The sequence below is a fragment of the Neophocaena asiaeorientalis genome, unplaced genomic scaffold (assembly GCF_003031525.2).
Source record: "Neophocaena asiaeorientalis asiaeorientalis breed wild unplaced genomic scaffold, Neophocaena_asiaeorientalis_V1.1 scaffold105, whole genome shotgun sequence".
NCBI lineage: Eukaryota > Metazoa > Chordata > Mammalia > Artiodactyla > Phocoenidae > Neophocaena > Neophocaena asiaeorientalis.
Window position 1 is genome coordinate 1,128,452 of NW_020172162.1, and position 25,117 is coordinate 1,153,568.

Here is a 25,117-nt window from a genome sequence, read left to right on the forward strand (position 1 = left end):
AGTGGGTGGGGGATGGGTGTCTTGCTATTAGTAGTCTGGAGGCTCAAGTTACCTCGGTGTCAAAATATCGGGGTGCATCAAGGCTGCTACACACTTCCTTCCATGACCTGCAAAGGGACAAGCTTTTTTTTTTTTTTTTTAAATAGATTTATTTATTTTTATTTTTGGCTGCGTTGGCTCTTCCTTGCTATGCGCGGGCTTTCTCTAGTTGCGGTGCGCGGGCTTCTCATTGTGATGGCTTCTCTTTGTTGCTGAGCACGGGGTCTAGGTGTGTGGGCTTCAGTAGTTGTGGCTTGTGGGCACTAGAGCGCAGGCTCAGTAGTTGTGGCGCATGGTCTTAGTTGCTCCGCGGCATGTGGAATCTTCCCGGACCAGGGCTCAAACCCGTGTCCCCTGCACTGGCAGGCAGATTCTTAACCACTGCTCCACCAGGGAAGAGCCTGCTGAATGGGAAGTATGGACTGACCACCTGTTGGGACCTGCCTATCTGTCTTCAAATCCTTTTTAATGACTGCAAACCTCCCGCTCTGCCATCTCACACTGAAAACTTCCAAGGTTACCCTGGTGTCCCATTTACCCCAGTGAGATTTCACTATGGTTCAGACACCTCAAGAGTATATCACACTTACGAGATGTCTAAAGGGCTTTTAACCCAGAGCCTTCCCTTTATCTTATTACTGTTTAGGTTGTATTTCCATACAGATGCTCCTAGAATTACACACATACTTTATAAAGTTGTAATCACTGGGAGCACTACAATCTTGCATCCTTCTCCCACTTCACATTCTACCTTAAGCACTTTTTCACTTAGAAAGCAATCTTTACAGCCCAACATTTTAATAGAGGCATGTACTATTTCGTTAAGCGGATCCACCAGATTTGACTTAAATACTAAACTATTGTTGGAAATGGCGATTTCCAATTTTTCACTATTAAAAATAATGCCCCAGGAGCTTCCCTGGTGGCACAGTGGTTGAGAGTCCGCCTGCCGATGCAGGGGACGCGGGTTTGTGCCCTTGGTCCGGGAAGATCCCACATGGCGCGGAGCGGCTGGGCCCGTGAGCCGTGGCCACTGAGCCTGCGCGTCCGGAGCCTGTGCTCCGCAACGGGAGAGGCCACAACAGTGAGAGGCCCGCGTACTGCAAAAAATAAAATAAAAAAAATAATGCCCCAAACTGGCCCTTTTCTAGATCTCCCTATTTCTGAAGTGACACTATTACTCTCCCAGTAGGCCTGAAAACTCTTCTTTCTTAGGTATTTGCTTTTTGCTATCAGATGGGTTGATTTCTCATCATTGCTATTGATTTTACGTTTCTTTGGTACATACTCACGTCACTTGAACGCATTAATTCTAAAAAGTTTTCAGTTGTTTCCCTGAGGTTTTCTAGACACATAATCACAGAATCTATAATTAATGATAATTTTATTTTTGCCTGTACAAATTTCAGTTCACGTTCTATCGCACTGGTCAAAGCTTTGCAAACATACAAAAATAGTAGTGACAGAGATATTCCAGCCTAGCGCTTAGGTTGTTTTGAATATTTATCTTATTAAAGTTATTTCTATTTTTAGCTTTGGATTTTCTTTAATTCTTAAAATATTAACTAGGTTAATTATAGAATATAGATTTACTTAATCTATGAATGTAATAATATTAAATTGTTCTTGAATTCCTGTGACAAATTCTGCTTTTTTTTTTTTAACCTGCTAACATTATTTATAGTCTTTACATCTATATTCACAAGAAAGGTTGGTCCCTATCTTCACTGTCCAAAATGGTAGCCACTAGCCACATGTAGCAAATGAGCAACTGATCACGTGGCTGGTCTGAACTGATATGTGCTATAAGTATAAAATATACACTGGATTTTGAAACCTTACTTTAAAAAAAAAGAATGTAAAATATCTTAACAGTATTTTATATTCATTACATGTTGAGATGTTAATATTTTGAGTATACTAGATTAAATTATTACAATTAATTTCATCTGTTTCTTTTTACGTAATGTGGCTACTAGAAAACTTTGAATTATCTACGTGGCTTACATTATATCATCTATTGGGCAGTGCTAAAAACACTGTTTCCTCTTTACAAAGGCTGAATTGACCTCAAAGAAACAACTGAGTTGTGTAGGATCTTCTACAAACTGGAACATTTGCTATAAAATAGGGTTACGTGGGCCTTCACAGCTTGAAAGAATTCACCCAGATTCAAGTCCCCACCACCACTGTCTTTGAGAATTTTCTAAGTTACAAGTCTGCCCTGAGATTCTTTTATAAAGTATAAAGCCTCAAATGCCAGGAACTCTCAGAGTTGGATAACCTACATTAAATACTAGATTAAATCAAAGACTTAACGACAGCATTTCAGATCTTAGTATAAATGAGCTATCAATGTTCCTCACTTCCGGGCTGGTTTTTTATTGAAAATGTAACAAGCAGTTTTTCTTTGATTTAGAGGTTACGTGAAGATTTTCCTTTACACCAAGGTATGTCTAATACACCTGTGTGTACGTGCCTCTCACTGTGAGTAGAAAATGTTCCTGCTGCTCTTCTGAGCGTTAGAAAAACACACTCTGTCTTTTCAGTCTGAGACCGAAATTTCACTCATCAGATCTCAGATGACAACTAGCTCGCGTCAATAACGAAGCTGTTTAGGGGGGACTGGGCAAGGTGTGTATGGAGAATGCAGGGGGAAGGCACGAGCTGCAAAGCCCTCTGACACCTGAGGTACACCGTCTGAAAAGGTCAGTGTGGGAGGGGGGGTGGGGGGAAGCCAAGGGTACCTGCAGGAGGACATAGAGAGTCCCACAGCAAGCACAGACATGAATATATCCCTATAGCTTGCATTTCCAAAGCTATTACACCCAGAGTCTTTGATCTTTTATCATTTCTTTAATGTGGACTGCCTGGGTTCCACTGGACTGCTTGGGTTCCACTCTTACTAGCTACGTGAACTTGGACATGTTACTTAATCACTCTAACTCAATTTCTTCATCTGTGAAATGGGAAAAATAAAAAGGCCTATGTCAGAGTTTGAGAACTGAATGGGATAGGGTATGCAAAACTACCAGTGAAGTGCCCTGCACATAGTAAACAACCAATCAATGTATACCACAAAAATAAGTGTATACGTCAGTGTCATTAGCGTCTATCCAGTATTGACTGCAAGATCACCAATTAGCAAAGTTTCATCTACTAGTAAGTGGCTCGTCAACCACAGGACCAGCCATCGTCAATTAAGGAACAGCAAAGTATGCATCCATTAACACGTAAACAAAAACTGAGTCGTTCCAACACAGCTGCATCACTCAATCACCATCAAAGGCTGAAGGAATCCAGGTTGTACCCAATACCTCAGACAAAGTAACTGTCATAGAGACAGTCCTTGGGGACAGTTTTCCAGCGATGCACAGGAAGTTCGTCTCCTTCCCTCCATTACAGGCTGTGAAGCTGCCTGTGACTCTCCATTCCCAGGCTCAATCCCTGTCTCAGCTCAGCCCAAAGCTGGATGGTCAAGGTCATCTGTGGCAGAGTGGAGGCGAGGAGGCGGCCCACACCTGCTCCCTGCTCCGCTTAGCCTACCTGCGGAGCTGGAGCCTTTGCCTGCCCCTCAAGTGACCCATTTGTTTCTCACCTGGGGATGGCTACCCATCAACCTCTATAACCCACTGCTTCACCAAAGGAAAATGAAAACCCAAATACCAATCATTCTCACCCATGAGACCTCTGTCTTTCTTGAAGGGAATCAGGAAAGGGTGAGAATGAGGGAGTACAGACAGAAGTAAAAACCATTAGAAAATCTCAAAATGGTGGTGTGCTTACTTCAAGGGAAAGGACAGGGAAGAAGTTTTAAGAGTTTCTGCAGTGGGCAGAGGAGGAGAAAAATGCTAGCCACGAAGAACAGCTGAGAGCGGTAGAAAGGAAAGCAGGCAGGCCAGTGCTTCGGAAATGAAGAAAGCCTTGATTCCTGCCTCTACTTTCTCCTCTTCCATGTATCATCGTGCCTGGCTAAGCCCTTCCCTCCACTCCGTTCCTGGTGAAGCTTTTCCCTAAGGACATGAAGGTGGTGGAGTCTGCAACCCCACTGACCAGGGAGTGTGAAAGGGTTGGGGATGGGGGATGGGCAAGGAGAGAATCCCGATTCCACTAGCCAGGTCCACATCAGAAGGGAATGCCTTCCTGGAAATTCTGAATTGCCTTGGAAATCTGAGTTCAGTTCTCCAGAGAACACTGGTATATACGGTGGCAAGGGACCACAAGATATAAGAGCAGCTAAGACATAGGCTTTTAGAAGCTGGCCTAGAGAACTATTCAGCATGCATTAACATTTTTTTTTTTAATGGGAAATGTACTCTGGGATTCTAAAGAAGCTCAAATAAACTTCTGGAATGCTGAGCACATTAGAAATTGTATACATATTTTTACATACTGAGTTAGCATGGCTATAAATAAGAGAGTCAAGGAACTCAGAGTGGACTGGAGAAACACTATTCCCTCAACCAAGCAAACTTAACCACATAGAGTATATGTAAATAATGAATCTCAAATGACAAGTCTTGGGCACTCCAAGGAGGAAAAAATATCCATGGGACATGGCACTTAGAGGTAAGCTTCGTTAACGAAATGAGACTTCAGCTCAAAATACTACGTTTCTCCAAAAGAATAGGAAAGCTTCATATTTTTACACAGAGTAGAAAATTCTCCCCCCACCCCCTTATAAAATATAAGAAGATGCTTAGAATTTAGTTCTCTTATAATTTTATTGTTGTTGCATTAAAACCAATAAGTAAGCTATATGACCAGCATTCAGTTTTCAGGACCTGGTACTTCTTAAATATATACGATTTTCTTTCCTTTGGAGAAAATGTATTAGGCAATTTTTTCCTTCACATAATTTTTCTTTAGGTTTTCATTTTCCTTTGGTAAAATTCTGTTTTCCTTCTTTCAAATATTTTCATTTCAAATAGTTGGTTCATTAGTGTCCCTATAAACCATGAACATTATTCAAAACAGTTACGTGATCTTCTATGGGACTAAAAATGCTTTCACCTCTTTCCCATGAATCATTTCACAGAAAAGTGGTAGTACCAACATGTCTATTCACCCTCTCACTGCAGACAACACAGGATGATACCAGAAGGGAAACGCCACGGTTATTGATGTCTAGGGTTTGGTCTGAGCTACAAAGGCCGCCTTATGTTTATTATTATTGTTTTTTAACATCTTTATTGGAGTATAATTGCTTTACAATGGTGTGTTAGTTTCTGCTTTCTAACAAAGTGAATCAGTTATACATATACGTATGTTCCCATATCTCTTCCCTCTTGCGTCTCCCTCCCTCCCACCCTCCCTATCCCACCCCTCTAGGCGGTCACAAAGCACCCAGCTGATCTCCCTATGCTATGCAGCTGCTTCCCACTAGCTATCTACCTTACGTTTCGTAGTGTATATATGTCCATGCCTCTCTCTCGCTTTGTCACAGCTTACCCTTCCCCGCCTTATCTTTAATGATAAACCCTAATTTACCTTTGTCTGCTCGCTGTCTGGGTCTTCAAGCCAAGCGTAAGGGTCACAGATTTTATGCCCATGATAATCCTGTACCTGCAAAAGACAAAATATGGTGTTAGATAACTAGTGTCTAATCCCAATTAAGTTACTACTTTCCGAATGTGGTGCAGAGACAGGAAAGGGGCAGTCAGAAACAGCCCAATTGGCTCACTGGCAACGTGTCTGCCCAAATTACCACATGAACCAAAGCTGGCAGGTTCTCAAAGGTGTCAAGCCACCCTTCATGAAAAGAACGTTTTAGCTAGAGAGGGAAGAAAGATGAAAGGTCAGAATAGGAACCGCTCCATCTGTACAACACAAAACAAAGGCCTGCCGCTGTGCTAAAGAAACTTGAAAACGTGTTGTGTAGCAAAGCACAGAATTACACAATGCAGTGGGGATGCCGGAAGGGCACGCTTGGGAGGGAGCCACCACACACGAGTGCATTGCCCTATTCTTGCTAAGCTGACCGATGATTAGAAAATCTCCCTACAATGTACGATATGATCCGTTGTGCCTTTAAGTCTGAACTGCCAAAAAGCAAGTTAACTAATGTGCAATGATACTAAGTGACGTCAGCTGAGAAAGCTGACTTACATGCCATAAAAGAACGTTTCTAAAACTGAAGCTTTTCTTCCGTTTAGTGCACTGTTATGAAATGCTTTCTTTCACTGTGCAGAAAAGGAGGCACAAAGGCCTCACGCATTGGGACTACCCTGATATTTGATGAATAAAATTGCCGAGTGCAAGAAGGGCCTGACTGAGGGGACACTTCCAGGAGCGCTCACAGGAGCTGATCTTCAGAACCACGTGGGAGCTTCTGAAAAACCAAATTCCTGGGCCTGCCCTCAGAGATGGAACGAGACCAGAAGAATGACAGGGAGTCGCCACTCCCCAGGTGATGATGCCTAAAGAAACCATCCACAGGTAAATGTCACTGCAGAACCTCTCCATTTCATACTCACGTGATTAATCTAATCAAATGAAACCACATGGACAACGTCTTTCCAGTCAAGTCTCTCTCAACAACTCATTAACATTCCGGCTAAGGCTTCTTATATGAGGTTGTCCAGAAGACTACCAGTGCCTCCAATGAGTTTTGCATCTATCTCCTTGTTTTGTTCTATAATACCAAAATGTAAGGGCTATTTCCGAAGGAAAGAGAACACTCTCCTGGAAAAGGAAAACCTGCTGTTTCTACTGCTGGTCAAAGTTTCAGCGTGGCTGCTGGCCAACTGAGAAGAATCTCCCCCAAGCCTCAAACCTCAGGCTTTCTGCAAGGGGTCAGCATCTGTCCTCATCTGGTGCCAGAGGAGAGCACCTGGGGAAATGCACACCTGGAAGAACGGGCAGTTCCGGTGGAACACAGGAACTGTTCTCAGCAAACAATGACTGACAAGTGCAACTGACAAAATCAGATGAAAGCCTTCCAGATGAGTCTTCCTAAAATTACCAATTTTCAATCCTTACCAAAAGCCTCTCTAAATTTTAGCTGATTATCATCGCTGAAGAAAAGCTTTCTGTCTTTTCTTCTCATCAGCAAGTGTCTTATATTTTACACACCTTGGAATGGTTACAAAATATGCTTACAGTAACAACCATCTTTTTCTCTGTCAATAAGGAATCAAAAAAATTTAAAGTTGTGTAAGATCTTCCAGTATTTTTAGGAGCGATGTCAGGCACAAGATGGCAACACGCCCAGGGCCATACCACACGCCTAGGGCCATACCGAGTTCAGAATCAGCGCTGTGACTCCAAACAAGCTGCCAACAGCTTTTCCCCAAATATTCCTTGGAGGGGACAGACCGGACACTTAAAAAATGTTCCTCGATTATGATGCTGTTAGAACTCAGACATATCCAAAGACTTAACTTTTCATAAAGAAGGGGAGAAGATGAACTGCAAGTCATCTTAGTATTATGGCTAAGTGAAGGTGTTGCCAAGTGCTAGACCCAAAGCAATGAACATTTGCTGAATATCCATATTGTTGTACCTGATGCTTTAAAGCAACCCTGTAAGAGAGCTGATGATATTCCTATTTTCCAGACTACAGAATGCAATTCACAGAGACTGGAAGGCCACAGATTTACCGTGAGCTAAACACTGCGCCATAGCCACGTTATCTGATTTGCTCCTCACTGGGAGGTTATTAACCAACTCATTTTTCCAGATGAGGAAACTGAAGCTGGAGAGAATTAAAGCAATTGACAAGGGTCAGACTGTTAATAAGTGGGAGGGAGGACTGTGACCCACCCTGAGCCGACCTCAGAGCCTGTGGACTCAACCTTTGGCTAATGAAGCAGGCCAGTTCTGAACTGGCAGGTGCACAGCTGGACCTTGACTCAGAACCCAGTGTATCCTACACTGGACTGCCTCCTGAATGGTGTTTACCTCTGAGCAAACAGCCCCATCGCCATCTAAAGCAGACTGAAGTTAGTTATCAAGCAGACATTTTTAACCAGGACAAGAAACTGATTCTCTCCAGGAGAATCCCAGGAGCCAAGTGCCCTCCCTCCATCCCGCCCACTCCCTACATTTTTCTTTTACAAGATGATACCCTACAAATGGGGTGATCTCATAGCTACATCCCCTGAACTCAAGTTGTGCAGTATCTGATTCTCCCATCTGATTTAAGTTTGCAAACCCTGCCTTATTTTCCCGAGAGGCTTTAAAAATAGAGTCCTGATAAGACACTGTTACTGTTCGATATTTCACTTGTATTGTTCAACAGCTCACCTGCTGCCTTCAGGATGAAGTGCAGACTTGTACACACAGCACGCAGAGCCCATCAAACCTGGCCCCATTTTCTTTTTTTTCCCTTTCCAGCCCCCTTCCAAGCTCATCCACCCACGGATATTCTGGCCTTCCTGCCATCCTAAAACAAATGCAATTCCATGACTGTACAGCCCTACATAACGATGACTTTAAGTCACACGCCAGAAATGTCCTTTCTACCTTACTTAACCAACTGGCCAACTTCCAGGCTCAATTCACATACTGTCTCTTCCTACTGATGGAAATTAATCTCATCCTCCTCTGTGTTCTCCACTCACCCTATACATTCTTCTAACTGCTGTAGCAGGCCCGAATTCCCTGAGGGCAACACTCTCGGGGGGGATGGGCAACGGCATTACAGTGGAATGGCAAGGTTTCCAAAACTCTGCTCACTAAAGCAGAAATCCACCACAAAGGGTTGCATGCTCCAACCCCACAGTTCAGCAGGAGACTGTGCAGTACGTAGCTGGAAGATGCTCAAGGGAGAGAGACAGAGAGCTACAGCAATCTCTAGCACCTGCTGGAGAGAAACGAACCCATCCTAGAAATCAAGACTACAATTTGAGCAAATGCATAAGTCAAGCCTAGGGTTAGTAATCAGGACTCTGTCACAGGAAAAAGATACTCCATGCAGGCTATCAGGGCTGGGATAAATACACTGGGATCCGCAGAGCAGGGTCCAGGCTGGACCAGAACCACATTTCCTTGGCCTTGAGGTCGATCATGAGTGCTTTGATGAAAAGGAACCGGAGAGTATTAAAATCCACGGTATACTCTTTCAAGTTAATTGTTCAGAAGCTTTCTGATGTCTTCAAAAAATCCTCACTTAACCCTTTCCAGAACTGTAAAACACAGAGAAGTGAACTGTAGGATTCTGGTAACCCGAAAAGGGAAAAAACTAAGCAAGAAGCAACCCCACCTTTAAAAATAAAACAAAACAAATCTAAAACAGCGCTTATCAAGCCACATGATAGTTCTTTATAATTTTAATCTCTCCTGAAAACTCAAGGATTCTCAAGAACCAAACTGAGATATTCATGTCTTCCTATTACTAAAGTCCGTTACACTGCAGGGCTGGACCATCGTGTGAATGAATGAATGAATGAATGATGATATTCTTACTACAGCAGCAAGTAAGCTCTGTGATCAGCCAAGCCGGCCCTAATAGTTCATATATGGGAGATAAGGCCTGTAACAGGTAAGTGATCTGCCAAAGAGCATCCAGCGAGTGAGTGACAGAACCAGAACTAGCGCTCAGTTCTTCTTACTTGGTCTCTCCTCTTTTCCATTCTGGCTGGATCACTTTACTCCCAGACACAAAGGAAACAACTCTCTGAACCACAGGGACAGAGCTTCTTGGGCGTCAGAGTAAATTTAATAAGCAAGCAGCTAAACCGGCTGAGAAAACATGGTTACCAGATGACCACAGGTCAAAGAAACCATGGATGCATCAGTGTCACTTGGGAATCTTAATTTAAAACAATACGTCCTTTACTCTAAAGCCCCAGTACCCTTTATCCCCAAATGAGACTGCTTTAAAGTACAGACTTTCTGGCATAAATCGGGTCAAAGCAAACAGAAAAAAACCTAGAACTGTATCATACAAAAATCTTTTTTATTTGGATTCCATTTTAAGTAATCTGAAGAATTTGGCTATTCCTACCAGAATCATGCCCACAACACTTGGATTTACTCCAGTTCTTAAAATGCCAAACTAATTTTTACACACACAAAAAGTGTTTGCCCAGAATTCCACCCTGGGGACCTCAACAGTGACCCTGAGGTCATCTACAGCTGAAGGAAACGGTGGCTAACCCCTGCACTAGGCAAAACTTCATTCTTTAAAAGGCCATCCTCTCCCCTTCGAAGACCTCGTCTCGCCCCCACCAACTCCTGTTCTAGTTTAGGAACACTCAGATCAACACTGCCACAGCTCGGGGCCCTGCTCCACCTTCCCCAGGACTCTACCTCGGCCCGGCCCTGCATCCCCAGCGCCCGTCGCCCAGCGCTCGGCCAAGGGCAGGGGAAGCGCTCGATACACGTTTTAAAATCGAATGAATGAACTTCAACTCTAAGTATTTTTAATTTGTGAGTTGAAAAAGTTTGCTTTTGTTTTATAATTGGACATCACCTACACGCATACACACTTTTTCCTACCACCATATTTAAGCCAGAGCCTCCTCCGGTCAAAAAGCAGTGACACGTTCTGTCTTCCCACTCCCTTAAGATGCCCATTACCACCTGGGCGTCTGCCCTTGACCCCGCTGATCTCCTTAGGAAGCGGCCCAGCGGCGGCTGACCACCGACTCCGCCGCCAGCAGGCGGAGGGTGGCCGCCACCAGGGCCCCCTCGGCTAGGGAGGAGCCCGGCGCCCCCCGCCCGGCCTTGCAAACAAAGGCCGAGGGGGAGGGGAGGGCAGGAGGGGAGGGCAGGGGGCGGCGGGGGTCCTCACGGCAAAATGCCGCGCTCGCAGGGCCTCCCTCGAGCAGAATGAACCGCAGGGTTTGCGTATTGATTCCCCCATCTTCCTGTTGCCGGACTGGGTAGGGGCGGCGAGGAGAGACCGGGCCTCTCCTTAGCCTTGAGAGCGAAGGGCTTGAGGTGACCTAATTTACACTGCCTGTGACCCTAGACTTGGGAAGGAAGGAATAATGGATCATGAAGACCATAAAGGAAACACACCTCTTTTCTCAACCCCCCTTGTGGACGCTGTGTGGTTGGGCAGCTGGATTATTTAGGTGCGATGAGGTGTGAGTAAGACAATGGATGAGCCCTTGAGATTTACCAGTTGAGAGGGGACCAAGGTGGGAGGACTGGAAATCATCTAGGGTCTTTTCTTCATCCTGCCGGTCCCTTTATCGGCATCTCTTTTCTGCCAGTGTGTTTGTTTATTGAGCATCTTTTATGGGGGGGGGTGCGGGGGTGTATTAGATGCTTGACCTCAAACCCATGAAATTTTAATAGTTATATTTATTCGTCCTCGGGCTAGTGATAACGTGTTCTGGCCTTGCTTTCCGGACCATCAGGAAGAAGCTTTATAGACCCAGTTATCAGAGCTATGGTGTGTGCCCAATGTGTTTTGTACTCCTGGCTTCTTAAAAGTCCTGGGAGGAGGGCATGGGTGTGACCAGAAAGTCCTTCACGTCCTGAATTCCAGGAGGGCACGGTAACTATTGTAAACTTGTGTCTTCTGTTTCATTTTTATTACCATCCCAATTCCGTGCCTCACCCACAGTTCAGCGTTTCTGTTAGTGGTGGGATGTTTGATAATCATGTTTTGCATCTGTTTCCAGACCCATCCTCCTTGGGCAACCTGAGAGTCCTCAGTTCTGGTAGAGCTCACGCTACTGATGCCAACTTTGTGCAAACAAACACAGAGGCTTAGCACTCTGCAGCCCAGTCATCACCTCCTGCCTTGCCTGCCTGTCACCTGGCCCAGGGGCCACCAGGCATTACCTTATGCTTCTGCCGCTTGTGGTTGTTTTTTGAGGGCAACCTAGGAACACCTGTCCCAGCAGATTCCCTGACAACAACAACAACAATAGTTAATGCTTATTAACTGCTTCTGATATGCCAGGAAATTACCTTATTTAAACTTTATGAGATAAGAACTAATAATATCCCAATTTTGCAATTGAGGAAAACGGGCTGTCTTTAGCCCGGGACTTCACAAATAATGGAAAAAAAAAAAAAAGATTCAAAATTCCCAGATTGCTCTGATGCCAACACTCATTCTTAACCACTCTGATGGTCTCCCTCTTCACAAATAAGTAGCATTCTGTGGTCTAACGCACACCTGTTAATAGGTGGAACTTCCCTAGGACTTCATTTTATCAGGACCTGAGGTAGAAATTATAGGAATTGTGGTACCCAAAGGACAAATCACAACTCAAGTAACATCCTCTGTTTCCCTCCAGGCAGTTATCCTGGTGCCCAGCTCCTCTGGTCCCTGAAAGCCAAAGGTTTGTACGTGGCCCAGGCAGTGCAGTGAGCTGCCAGCAATAGATAGTCTGCACCTGCAGTGAGGTGGCAAGGAGAGGAAGACTGGATAGCCCTATCCCGCCCCCTGCTGGCCTGGCTGATCGTACACTACCTACATTTGCCATGTACTTGATATGTGTTGTCTGCTTTCATCCTCCTAACAAAGACATTTTGCAGATGAGGAAAAGGAATCTCAGTAGCTTTAAAGGAAATTGTCCGATGTCATCACACAGCTAAGACAGAGCCAAGATTCAAATTCAAATCCGTCACTTGACTGCAAAGTCCCTGCTCTACCTTGACCATAGAAAATGGAGAGAAGGGAAGTATTTGGGCCATCTCAGAAATGGAAGTGCTACCTCCAGAATAAATCTCAGAGTGCCGTTTGACACCCGTCACTGCACACCATTTGCAGGGGAATTACAGAATTCACACTGTGACAACTCATGCTCTAACCTAGAACTCATTCCCGCAGCACAAGGCCTTTTGGGGACGGGCACTAGCAGAGATACAGAAAGACCTCCAGGGAAGCCGGCAGCCCCTTTTCTAGTGCCTGACCTCAAACTTTGCAACCCACTCAGTTAACCAGAGTCACCCTCCTAGGGAGGCAGGCTAGTGATCATTTACTGCTGCTTGGCTATTTCAACCCCACTCCAAGTTCTTGTCAAAGTATTCCTCCCCACCAACCAGAGGTGATTTCTGGTAAATGCACAAGGATGCTTAGTCAATGGAGTAAGTGTAGACTGAAATCCACCTCACCCTCCACTTGCCACTCTGCGTACACAGGCTGCATTCACCTGGAGGAAGGGCTGTCTTTATCATCTCATAAAGGTCCGCCAGCAAGGGGCTGCATCTGCCCCGGGGGAAGTCTATTTCTCTGATACACACCAAGAGTGCCGTCTTGTTAGCTAGCACCCCTTAAAGCCTGATACCTCGTGTGCTTGCCCCGATGAGCCATCCTTTAATTTGACTTCTGGTTTCCAGGTAAGTAGCTAATTACCCTGACTGATTGGTGGAGTGCAGTCATTTACGACTGCTTTCCCCCGAAGATTTATATTACGTTTTCCAATGTGACTCAATGGAAGTTCGTGTATATTCCTAGATGCAAAGCATCATGCAGCGTGAAATAGCACCTGGAATAAGAGTGAGGTTCTCTTTTTGGCCCTGCCGCTGTTTCGCTGGCTTTGAATGAGTCCTTACATCATCACTGTTTTTAATCTACAACAGGAGAGAATTGGATCAGGTGATTTCAAAGAATTCTTTTTTTTTTTTTTTTGCGGTACGCAGGCCTCTCACTGTTGTGGCCTCTCCCATCATGGAGCACAGGCTCCGAACGCGCAGGCTCAGCAGCCATGGCTCACGGGCCCAGCCGCTCCGCGGCATGTGGGATCTTCCCGAACTGGGGCACGAACCTGTGTCCCCTGCATCGGCAGGCGGACTCTCAACCACTGCTGCCACCAGGGAAGCCCTCAAAGAATTCTAAGATTCTTTAGTTCTAATTAAGAACCCAAATGAAGACGTAGGAGCCTCACAACTAACTCAGGAATTAAGAATGAAGTTGCCCTGGGGGAGTGCTGGCCATACCCTGTGGACAGATGAACGTAATTGTCTATCTACTGAAAGGGCTTTCTCTGTAGTTTTCTCCTGTTTTCAAACCATCCACAACTGCAGATTTGGCTCAGAGGCCATTGCTGGGCCTGTGGTTCTTACTAAATTCACAGATCTGATCTTTTTAGGAACTGTAGCTGTTCCCTTCTAATACTCTTCTCTCAATATAGCCATGTGGTTAAAAGGTTATGTGAGGTGTCTGGAATTACAGCTGTGAAGTCTCCACTCCCTCCTCCCCTTCTCAACTTAATGCCTAACTGAATTAAATACCAGAATGAGAGGAGAGGGCTGAATTAAATCCAGATAAAATTGGATGGAGAACGTGGATCAAGAATGAATCTGGAGTATTTTTCCACTTCAGCTTATGGAACTTATTTATACCATTTCTAATGAGGTTCCCAAGTTAGGTGTGTTTCCAAATCAGGAGAGAGAAATCTTTTTTCCTATTCTGTTATTAGGAGAAAAATCAGGTGTGGCCCCTACATGTAAAATGAACTTGTTTCATTTAAGCAAAGAAAGATGATCTATTCATCTGTTTTAAATTTAGAACTTAATACCTTTCAGCAAATACAACATGCAATACAAAAATGTGCCTGTTCAAAATTCTTGGCTATAAAAGTGGAGATAGGGGATTAGGAAAGAACAGAGAGGAAAAGAAAATGAGATAGACAAAGCAAGATGGAGAGACAGCATCCCAGATATGATATGAAGGTAAAAATAAGCACAAAAAGATAAAATGGAGACACAATAAACACAGGACAACACATGCAGAAAACCAGAGCTGGACACACAGAGAGCCTTTCACAGAACACCACCTCATTATATGACATTTAGAAAATTAACGTTAAAAGTTTTAAGTTCTGTTGGAACTTTTACAACTCTGGATAGCAATGATGGACCTGTTGGTGTTTTTCCTCATTAATCGACACTAAGCAGTGTATCTAACCTGTGCACTAGAGGTTCTCCTAGTGCAGTTCAGTACCTCTGAGTCTCTCTGGGCTTACTGAGTAGCAACCAGACTGTTTTCCCATATACTACTGCTTCTCTCATGCAGTTCTTACAGGTATCATCTTGAATTAGCTAATTCTGAAGAATTAAATCTACATTCAAGTTCACTGTGCATTGTATTATGGCCTCTAATATATAATTAGCACTGGGAAACATTGGTCTTCAGCCCATTACTCTCTGCACCTCTGGAGTTTCAGGGTCCTATAAAACCGGAAGAGTTTGGCACCCAGCTGGTTTAGAGATTACCTCCTTCCCTAGGGCAATCTAAGTTCTCGAAGCCCTGTCTTGCTGATAGCTCACGTTCCATGAAAAGGTAGCTGACAGATTTCCCAACTGTGTACTGGCCTTACCATTTCCCTCCTTATCTGTGGGGGAACGGGGAAAGAAAATCTCTGGTCTTTATAAAAGTACTACATGGAGACTTCTAGTTTGGGCGATAGGGTACACTAGATAGTTTCTGCTAAAGAAAGGATTGTTAATGCATCTCCAGGCTCCCAGGGACACCTTGCTCACTCCCTCCAAACAGACTGGCCATTAAAAAATATGAGCAAAAACAGGAGAGTGTGAAGCAATAGAGTCACCAGGATAAAGAATTGCAAGGGGCATCATTTGCACTACATTCTATGTATACGTTACTCTCTGGAATTCTGCAATTTAGTTTCCATGTACAGACTCCAGAAAGATTGCCCTCAAAGCAAATGACTATCTGAATTGTCTGTTAAAAGGGGTCATCTTTGAAGGAAAGCATGCTAACGTAGGCCCAGAGGTTTTCTACTCATTAACTCAACCACGATTTAACTCACAGTCACAGATCATGCAAGGAAACGATATTGGCTTTAGTCTGTTAGCATTCAGCAACATTTTCACATTCCTTTAAAATCCTTTGCATTGTTAGAGGCTGTGAACCTACATGCATTTCCTACATGCCCTCGTCAGGTGGTTCCTGGCTAGGTTCTATCAATGGAAGAAAACGGAGATGAGAAGGGGTAGGAGGAGAGACACTACTTTTCTCTTTTCTCTTAGGTGCTGGTAATGGCAGGCACCTGCAGGTCACTGAAGATTGCTGGAGCTGCAGCATAGTTGGATGTGTCGTAGGGAACCTTCAGCGCCTAAGGGGTCAGCAGCAAATTCATTAATATCAAAGGCACTGTGGACTCCCAGGCTCTTGCAGCATCCGTGGGAGTGCAGGCTGTGGCTTCCTATGGAGAAGTGGCAGTAACCAGTGACGGTGTGGTTGGTGTAGCACCACAGGGTCTGCATGACAGCACTTCACCCTTTGCTCTCCCAACCTTAGGAGAAAGAGTGGCTTGTGACAGTTATTAATCTCCAGGTAACATCACCTTTCCTTTTTCAATTCTCCAGGCCTATCCTACTTGCATAACAAATTACTTGTATTAAATTCCCCATTGGAATTAACTAGCGTGATTTTTTTTTTCTATCTAGACATTTTTTAAACCATAAATAAAAGAACAAGCAACATGTTTAGACTCTCTGAGGGTTTTAGGTATTGGAAAGATCAAATACATAATGTAGAATGCCAAGATATGAAGTGTTTCAAGAAAAAAATGTCATCCCCTGAATAGTAAGTTGTAAGAAAGTATTAAAATGACCAACTGGATTTGGAAAAAACAACATAAAGCTTTTAGAAATGAAAAATAAGTTGGTGAAATAAAAAAGTCATGGATAGATTAAATATCAAATTAGAAAGTTAATTAGTGAACTGAAAGGTAGCTCTGAGGAAATGACACTAAATGCAATACAGAGAGACAAAGAGATGGAAAATATGAAAGAAAAGGACAAGTATTAAATATGATAGAAAGTAGAAAAACCATTTGATCATCTCTATATGTTAAGAGAACAAAATTCCATACTCATTCATGAATCAAATCTCAAGGAAAAGTAGGCATAGAAGAGAATGGCCTTAACCTGATTTAGGTAACTATAAAAAACAAAAATAAAGACCAAAAAACCTAACCCCTAAAACCACAATCATTTAAAATATGGAAACATTAGAAGTATTCCATGTATAATCTCAAAAGAAGACTAAGCATGCTGCAATACCCACTTCTACTCTACATTGCACTGAAGGATTAGAAAAGAGAAAATAAAACCGTCATTATCTTTATACGGTATGATTGTTTACTTAGAGAACAAAAATACTGCCAAAAAATTATTCAAGATAAGAGAGTGGCTCACTGTGGCTGGATATATGATCAATGTGCTAAAGTCAACTGTGTTTCTAGGTACATTAACAAACAAATAGAAAAATTAATTTTAAAAAGACACACTTAGCAACAGAAAGTATAAAGGAGCCGCGAATAAATCTGAAAAAAGATGTGCAAGATCGGACCATAGAGAAACAGAATACCTTCTTAAAAGACATGAAAGAAAACCTAAATAAATGGAGAAATAGCCCATGTTCATGGCTTGCTATATTTAATATTGAAAAGGTGTCAACTGTCCACAAGTTGATTTGTAGATACAATGCAACTGTAGTTAAAATCTCAATACTTCTACTTTTTTTTTTGGTGGAACTTGACAAGCTGATTCTATAATTTATACAGAAGAGTAAAAGTGTAAGAACTGTCAAAACACTTTTGAGGAAGGAATGGAAGCTTTTCCTATCAAGAATTAATATAAAGCTACATTAATTGAGATAGGATGCTATATGAACAGGGATAGAAAAATGGAATAGGCTAGAATAGCCACAAACAATCACACAAATACAGGGAACTTTGATATGTGACCCTGGTGCTATTGTATATTAGTGGAGAATGGAGGAACCACAGATGATCCTTGAACAACATGGGTGTGAATTACACTAGTCCACTTATATGTGAATATTTTTCAATAAATATATTGGAAAATATTTTTGAGATTTGTGCTAATTAAAAAAAAACAGATGAACCAAGTAGCCTAAAAATATCCAAAAAATTAAGAAAAAGTATGTCATGAATGCATAAAATATATGTAGATAGTGGTCTATCCTTACATAGGCATAAGGTAAGTAATATTTAATAAAACATTAATCATGTGTTAGCTTTCTTACTGTTTTATAACTTTGCTTTCAAAGAATCACATTACTGTAGGGTATACCTCTCTCATAGTTGGACAAACTGCATATCAGTCTATTATCACAGGTAAGTGGTTTTAAAAAAAGGTAACAATGTTTCTAACTCATAATCATATGACTGCAATACTGTATGTCAAAAATTTTATAATGACTCATTCATTAATGAGTAGCCTGCTGTGAAGCAATCACACTGCTTACACTAGGCTATCACATTGAAGCTTTTTCATTATCAGTGCATGAATTGTGAACCTGTAAATAAATATGAATTTCTTTTTCATATTATCTCTTCATTTTTGATGCCTAGTGTTTGTAATATGTATAACATCTACAGTATTTTGTGTCATATAAGACAATATTGATGTAGGTACTGACAAACAGATGATTCATCTTGCAAACAAATGATGTAAACTTATGGTATCGATAAATACACTACAGTATTGTAAAGGTATTTTCTCTTCCTTATGATTTTCTTAATAACATTTTCTTTTTCTCTAGCTAACTTTATTGTAAGAATACAGTATATATAATACATATAGCATACGAAATATGTGTTAATTGACTGTTTATGTTATTGGTAAGGCTTCCAGTCAACAGTAGGCTATTAGTAAATTTAGGGGGAGTCAAAAGTTATACATGGATTTTTTTATTGCATGGGGTCAGTGTCCCTAGCCCCTATGTTGTTCAAGGGTCAACTGTATTTAATAAACAGAGTCAGAATAAATGTTTATCTATGAGGAAAAAATAAAATTATTTTTCTACCTCATATCATACTGAAATAAACTCCAAAAATAAACCAAACAATAAAAATACCCCAAAATAAACTCCAAAAGGATTAAAGCCTAAATTTCAAAAACAAGATGTTAAGACTTTTAAACAAAAACACCGAGAAATTTCCTTCTGAACTGGGGCCAGAAAAAGTTTTCTTAAATATGGCACACAAAAAGATCACCGTAAAGGACATATTGATTGATTTGACTGCATTAAAATAAAGAACTTCTAGACATCAAAGGACGCTTTGAAGAGAGTGAAAAGGCAAGACACAAACAGAGAAAAGATATTTGCTACACATAAAAATAACTTCCTCTTGGATTGAAAAATGAACAAACAATAGAAAAATGGATAAAAGATACAAATCAGATACAAATTCTGATACAAATCAGAAGGTTAGGGACAGAATGGTAACACATATGGTCAATAAACACTCAGAGCTGAACAATAGTATTAATAATCAGAGAAACAGAAATCATGATCACAACGAAGTCTCATTTTATACCCATTCAATTATCAAAATATAACAAATGTGACAGTACTAAATATAGAAGAGGATGTAGATTCTTAAACAATGCTGGTGGTATGAGCATACAATAAAAACCTCATACTACCCTAAAATATAAAGCAAATATTAACAGAACAATAAACAGGAACAAATTCACAATCAAAACAGGAGTTTTAAAATATTTCTTAGTAATTAAAGAGCAAGTAGAGTCAGTAAAAACACAGAAGAATTGAACATAATGATTGACAAATCTGATGTACTGTTTTTTTTGCTTTTCCCCAGAATGTAAATTTTATGCTCAGTGAAAATTAATCAGCAATGCTGAATTTTCTCTCCTTTGAGAGCCTATTAGCACTGGGGGATTACCTACCTGCCCAACCAGCCAGTCAGCACCAGTCCTGGGATGCCCAATGTTGAGCAGCCAGCTGTGTGGGGACCCAGCCCCACCCACCAGTGGGCCAGCACCAGCACTGGGCTCCCCCACCCCGCCCCATCCCCAAGCAATGCCCAAGGACTCAGCTCTGCCCACCAGCATGCTAGCAGACTTCGCATGAGGCAGAGCCTGGCAGCCAAGTGGCCAGGGGCCAGTCCCACCTTCCAGCACACCCACAGTAGTCAGCCCCAGCACAACAGAAGAGCTCATGCAGCCCATGTAAAGGAAACCCCTATAGCATGTAGCTCTGGTGGCCAGAGCAGAGTGTGCTGCTGGGCCCCATAGGACATCTCCTATGTGAGGCCACTTCTCCAAGATCAGGAAACATAACCAACCTACCTAATACACAGAAATAAAAACTCAGAGTTAGGCAAAATGAGGAGACAGAGGAACATATTCCAAATTAAGGAACAAGATAAAACCAGATGAAGAACTAAGTGAAGTGGAGATTAGCAATCTACTCGATAAAGAGTTCAAGATAGTGATCATAAAGCTACTCAATGAACTTGGGAGAAGAATGGATGAATACAATGAGAAGTTTAACAAAGAGTTAGAAAATACAAAAAAGAACCAAAAAGAGCTGAAGAATATGATACCTGAAATTAAAAATATACCAGAAGGAATCAACAGTAGACTATATGATATAGAGGAAAAGACAGGTGAACAGATTTCAAACTATACTACAAAGCTACAGTAATCAAAATAGTATAGTACTGGCCCAAAAACAGACACACAGATTAATGGAAGAGAACTGGGCTATTTGCTAACACCATACACAAAAATCAACTCAAAATGGATTAAAGACTCAAATGTAAAACCAGAAACCATAAAACTTCTAGAAAAAAACAGACACAGAATGTTCTTTGACATTGGTTTTAGCAATATTTTTTTGGATATGTCTCCTCAGGCAAGGGAAATAAAACCAAAAATGAACAAACGGGACTACATCAAACTACAAAGCTTTTGCACAGTGAAGGAAACAACTAACAAAATGAAGAGGCAGCCTACTGAATAGAAGATATTTGCAAGCAATATATCTGATAAGGGGTTGATATCCAAAATATACAAAGAATTCATATAACTCAACATCAAAACAAATAACATAAATAAAAACATCAAAATAAAATAACATCAAAACCAGCAGCAACCCAATTAAAAAGAAGGGCAGAGGATCTGAATAGACATTTCTCCAAAGAAGATATACAACTGGCAACAGACACATGAAAAGATGCTCAACATTATTAATCATCAGGGAAATGCAAATCAAAACCACAGTCAGATACCACCTCACACCTGTAAGAATGACTATTATCATAAAGGCAACAAATAACAAGAGTCGTCAAGGCTGTGGAGAAGGGAAACCTCGTGCACTGTTGGTGGGAATGTAAGTTGGTGCAGCCACCACAGAAAAAAGTATGGAGGTTCCTAAAAAAATTAAAAATATCAGTACTATACAATCCAGTAATTTCACTTCTGGGTATTTTTCCAAAGAAAACAAAAACGCTAATTTGAAAAGATATATGCTCCCCTATGTTCACTGCAGCATTATTTATAATAGCCATGAGATGGAAGCAACTTAAGTGTCCATTGATAGATGAATGGATACATAAAAAGTGGTACATCTATATACAATGTAATATTCTTCACTCATAAAAAAGAATAAAATCTTGCCATTTGCGACAACATGGATAAACCTAGAGGTTATTATGGTAAGTGAAATAAATAAGACAAATACCATATGATTTCACTTATATGTGGAATCTGAAAAACAAAACCAATGAACAAGCATAACAAAACAGAAACAGAGTCATAGATACAGAGAACAAACAGGTGGTTGCCAGAGGATAAGGGAATCTGGTGATAGTGAAATAGATGAGGGAGATTAAGAAGTACAAACTTCCAGTTACAAAATAAATAAGTCATGGAGATGAGATATATGGTGTGGGGAATATAGCTAATAATATTGTAATAACTTTGTATGATGACAGTTGGTAACTAGAATTATCACGGTTATCTTTTTGCAATGCCTAAAAATGTAGAATCACCATTGTGCACCTGGAACTAATAGAATTTTTTTGGTCAATTATACTTCAATTGAAAAAATAAATAATTAAAATTAAAACCACTAAACCGGGACTTCCCCGGTGGTCCAGTGGGTAAGACTCTGTGCTCCCAGTGCAGGGGGCCTGGGTTTGATCCCTGATCGGGGAACTAGATCCCACATGCTGCACCTAAGAGTTCGCATGCCACAACTAAAGATCCTGCATGCCACAATGAAGACCCGTTGCAGCCAAAATAAATAAAATATTAAAAAAAAAAAAAACCACTAAACTGTACATCCCCCCCAAAAATTCAAAAACGTCAGTTAATAAAATTTGCCACATTAGAATAACAAATAAGAAAAGTCATGTGATTATTTTAAGTTTATAGAAACATATTGATTGAAATTCAACATCCATTCATGAGTTATATAGTATGACTACATATGTATATAATTTTTTAAAAATCTATGCATAAATTATTAGAATTAATAGAATTTAGGGAACTGCGGGTTACAAAATGGATATATAAAAACCAATTGTATTCTTAGAATACAATTGGTTTTTATATAATAAATGATGCTAAAACATGAAATATAATAAACGATGCTGAAACAATCATCTTAATATAGAAATTTTAAATTTGGACTTATAGCTCATATTATACATAAAAATAAATTCCAGGTAGATTAAAGACTTACCACGAAAGAAAGAGCAATAATCTTTTTAAGACAGAACAGGGAAAAAAACCCCCTTAGTTTTAGGATAGGGAAGGATTTCTTAAACAGAAGCGCGAACCGTAAAGGAAAAGAATGATAATTCTAATTACATTAAAATTAAGAACCTCATTCATCAAAATACACCATAAAGAGAGTGAAAGGAAATGTCTACATTAAAGACAATCATATCTATAGCACGCATAGCTATCAAAATCTAGTATGCAGAATATATTTTAAATGTTCTGAGAAATCAACAAGAAAGCATTGATCAGGTCAGTAGAAAATGGACAAAATGTTTAAATAGGCTCTTCATAAAGGAAGAAGTCCAAATCACCAATTAACACACAGAATGGTGCTTAACTTCACTAGTAATCGGGGAAATGCAAATTAAAACCACAGTGAGGTACCATGACAAACCCAATGTATTAGAAAAATTAATTCTGAAAACATCAAGTGAAAGAGAGGATGTAGAGCAAGGGGAACTCTGCTCATGTACTACTTGAGGGGGTCAGAGGGGGCTGGTGGCAGGGGTGAAGCACAGATTTGTAAAACCATTTTGGAAAACAATTTGGCTTCACCTGGTAAGGGTGAACTTGCACATACACTACAACTGGCGATTCCATTAAAATTCCAGTAACGTTCTCCATTCTTTAGAGAAATGTTTACATGCGCACCAGGATACATGTACAATCATGTTTATAGCTGTATTTGAGCATAATAGCGCCAACCTATTAGAAACAAAACATGTCCATTAACAGTAGATTGAATAAACTTTGGTGTCTGCACACAATAGATTATACAATACATATTGCTTTAAAATAAATTTTTAAAATTAATATTTGCTTGACTTTAACAGAAGCAAGAGAAATTGAAGTAAAACTGATGGTATTGCTGAAACGCAGGTAGACATTTCTTTAAAACTGGAGATAGTTCTCAAAAGAGCCCTTTGAAGTTAAGGGGGTAATATGAAAAAATGAACAGACCTGCATCTCCTCCCGCGCCCCCCACTTTTTGCAGAGGCAGCAGTTGAATAAATAATTCATTACAGTTTGAAAAATCAAGATGTCATAGTCTTTATGGAGTGTGCTTGTTGTGTGTGTGTGTGTGTGTGTGTGTGTGTGTGTTCTTAACTACAAGAGTAAATCTCAGACAGTATTTATTGATTTCTTATTCTCCATCCATTCAGTTGAAGTCATTGTGGAAACTGATGGTTTTAAATTCATGTTTAACTGATCTTGAATTTCCCGGCATAACCCTGGTATCAAAGACACTAGTGGCCTAAGACTACTCTTTGGGCTTGTTTTGTCAACTTACTTGTCAGATTATGGAGGGAATCTCTTCACCAGATAGCCCACGAAGCTGGTGCCAACTCACAGTTTCCTTTGTGAGCTTTGGGGACCAGAGACTGACCAGATTGTCACATAAGCACAGGGAAGGAGTGGAGCCCTCCTCTGGGCCAATGGGTGCCCCTCAGGTAGGATAAAGTGGTGGACAAACCGCAAAGCCACTCTATGTGATCAAGATCCAAGAATGGGGTTAAGAGTTTGAAGTCTGCTGAATCTGAGCCATCCAAAGGCAGACATCAAAGTGAAGGCATGAGACCCAGAGTTTGGGGCCAGGGAGATCAGAGCTTGTGTGAGTCTGAGCTGTTAGGATACAGAGAGGGGCGGGAGGGCCTTGGAGAAGGTCTTGCCTGATTGATTACTGCTCACAGTAGCCAGGGAATTCACTATGTGGTTTATTTAAGGGCCAGCAAGAAAGCAGGGCCTGGGTGTTTCCACAAGATGTAAAAGCCCAGGGGTGAAACACTAGTAAGCACACTGATCCCAGTGTAATGTCAGGAAGTCTCCATTTTTATAACCAGTATTCAATAAGCTGCCAGTAGGAAAGCTATGGAGCAGTGGCTCAGAGCCACAGGAAGTCTTTCTGCATGCATTTCTTCTTAAGAGCTCGTCGCTCTCCAGGGAGGCTTCTGGGTTTATACTGGAGTACCTGCGTCCCCTCTCAACCCTTTCTACCCACCGAGTCCAAGGACAGCAACTCTGGCTGCTCTTAGGACCTCTTTTCACATTTTAGACTGGGTACTGGGCTCAAAAATAAACTTTCATAGTAAATATAGCTCACTTGTCCTCTCTTTCCAACCCACCTATGGGGGCTCAAACCAAACTGATCTCTGATAACACATGAACTTCTTTTTAAGGTAGAAGCCTAATGATTTGGAATCCAGTAGGTAAAGAAGGAAGCAGTATCTTCATCCTCTTCGCACCTTGGGGCAAGGTAGGATATCCTCCCATCCAGGTGGCTGGCAGTAGATGGGGAGTAAGGGTTTTTTGAGGTCCGAGGTGCCACTGTGCAGGCCTCCTGCCTATCCTACGTCAAGAGGGAGTGTGCAAGAGAGAGCAGAGTGGCAGGATCTCCCCCGGGGCCAGAAGGACCTGGGGTGCCCGTTGCAGATTCCTGGAAGAGTGTCTGGGGCACAGTTTGCTGTGGTCCTTTTCTCCTGTCTCTGGCGTTAGAAACAGGAGCCAACTGCTTACTGGTCCATATTCTTTGACGTGAAGTAGAGACTAATTCGTAACTGCACACTTCTAAAGTCTACTCCTCAGAAGTCTGGGCTCAGTCCTGATGGTTTCTTTATGTTGCCAAGGCAGCCCCAAC

The 25,117-nt window shown here is 41.5% G+C and overlaps 1 protein-coding gene across 1 annotated transcript in view; it reads right to left on the minus strand.

The window, feature by feature from the left end:
* Positions 1–25,117, minus strand: part of PREP (prolyl endopeptidase) — a 187,548-nt gene that overhangs the window by 135,008 nt on the left and 27,423 nt on the right. The window contains exon 3 of the mRNA XM_024755306.1: positions 5,530–5,604. Within this exon, the coding sequence (XP_024611074.1) occupies positions 5,530–5,604 (75 nt within the window). The remainder of the gene's footprint in view (positions 1–5,529; positions 5,605–25,117) is intronic.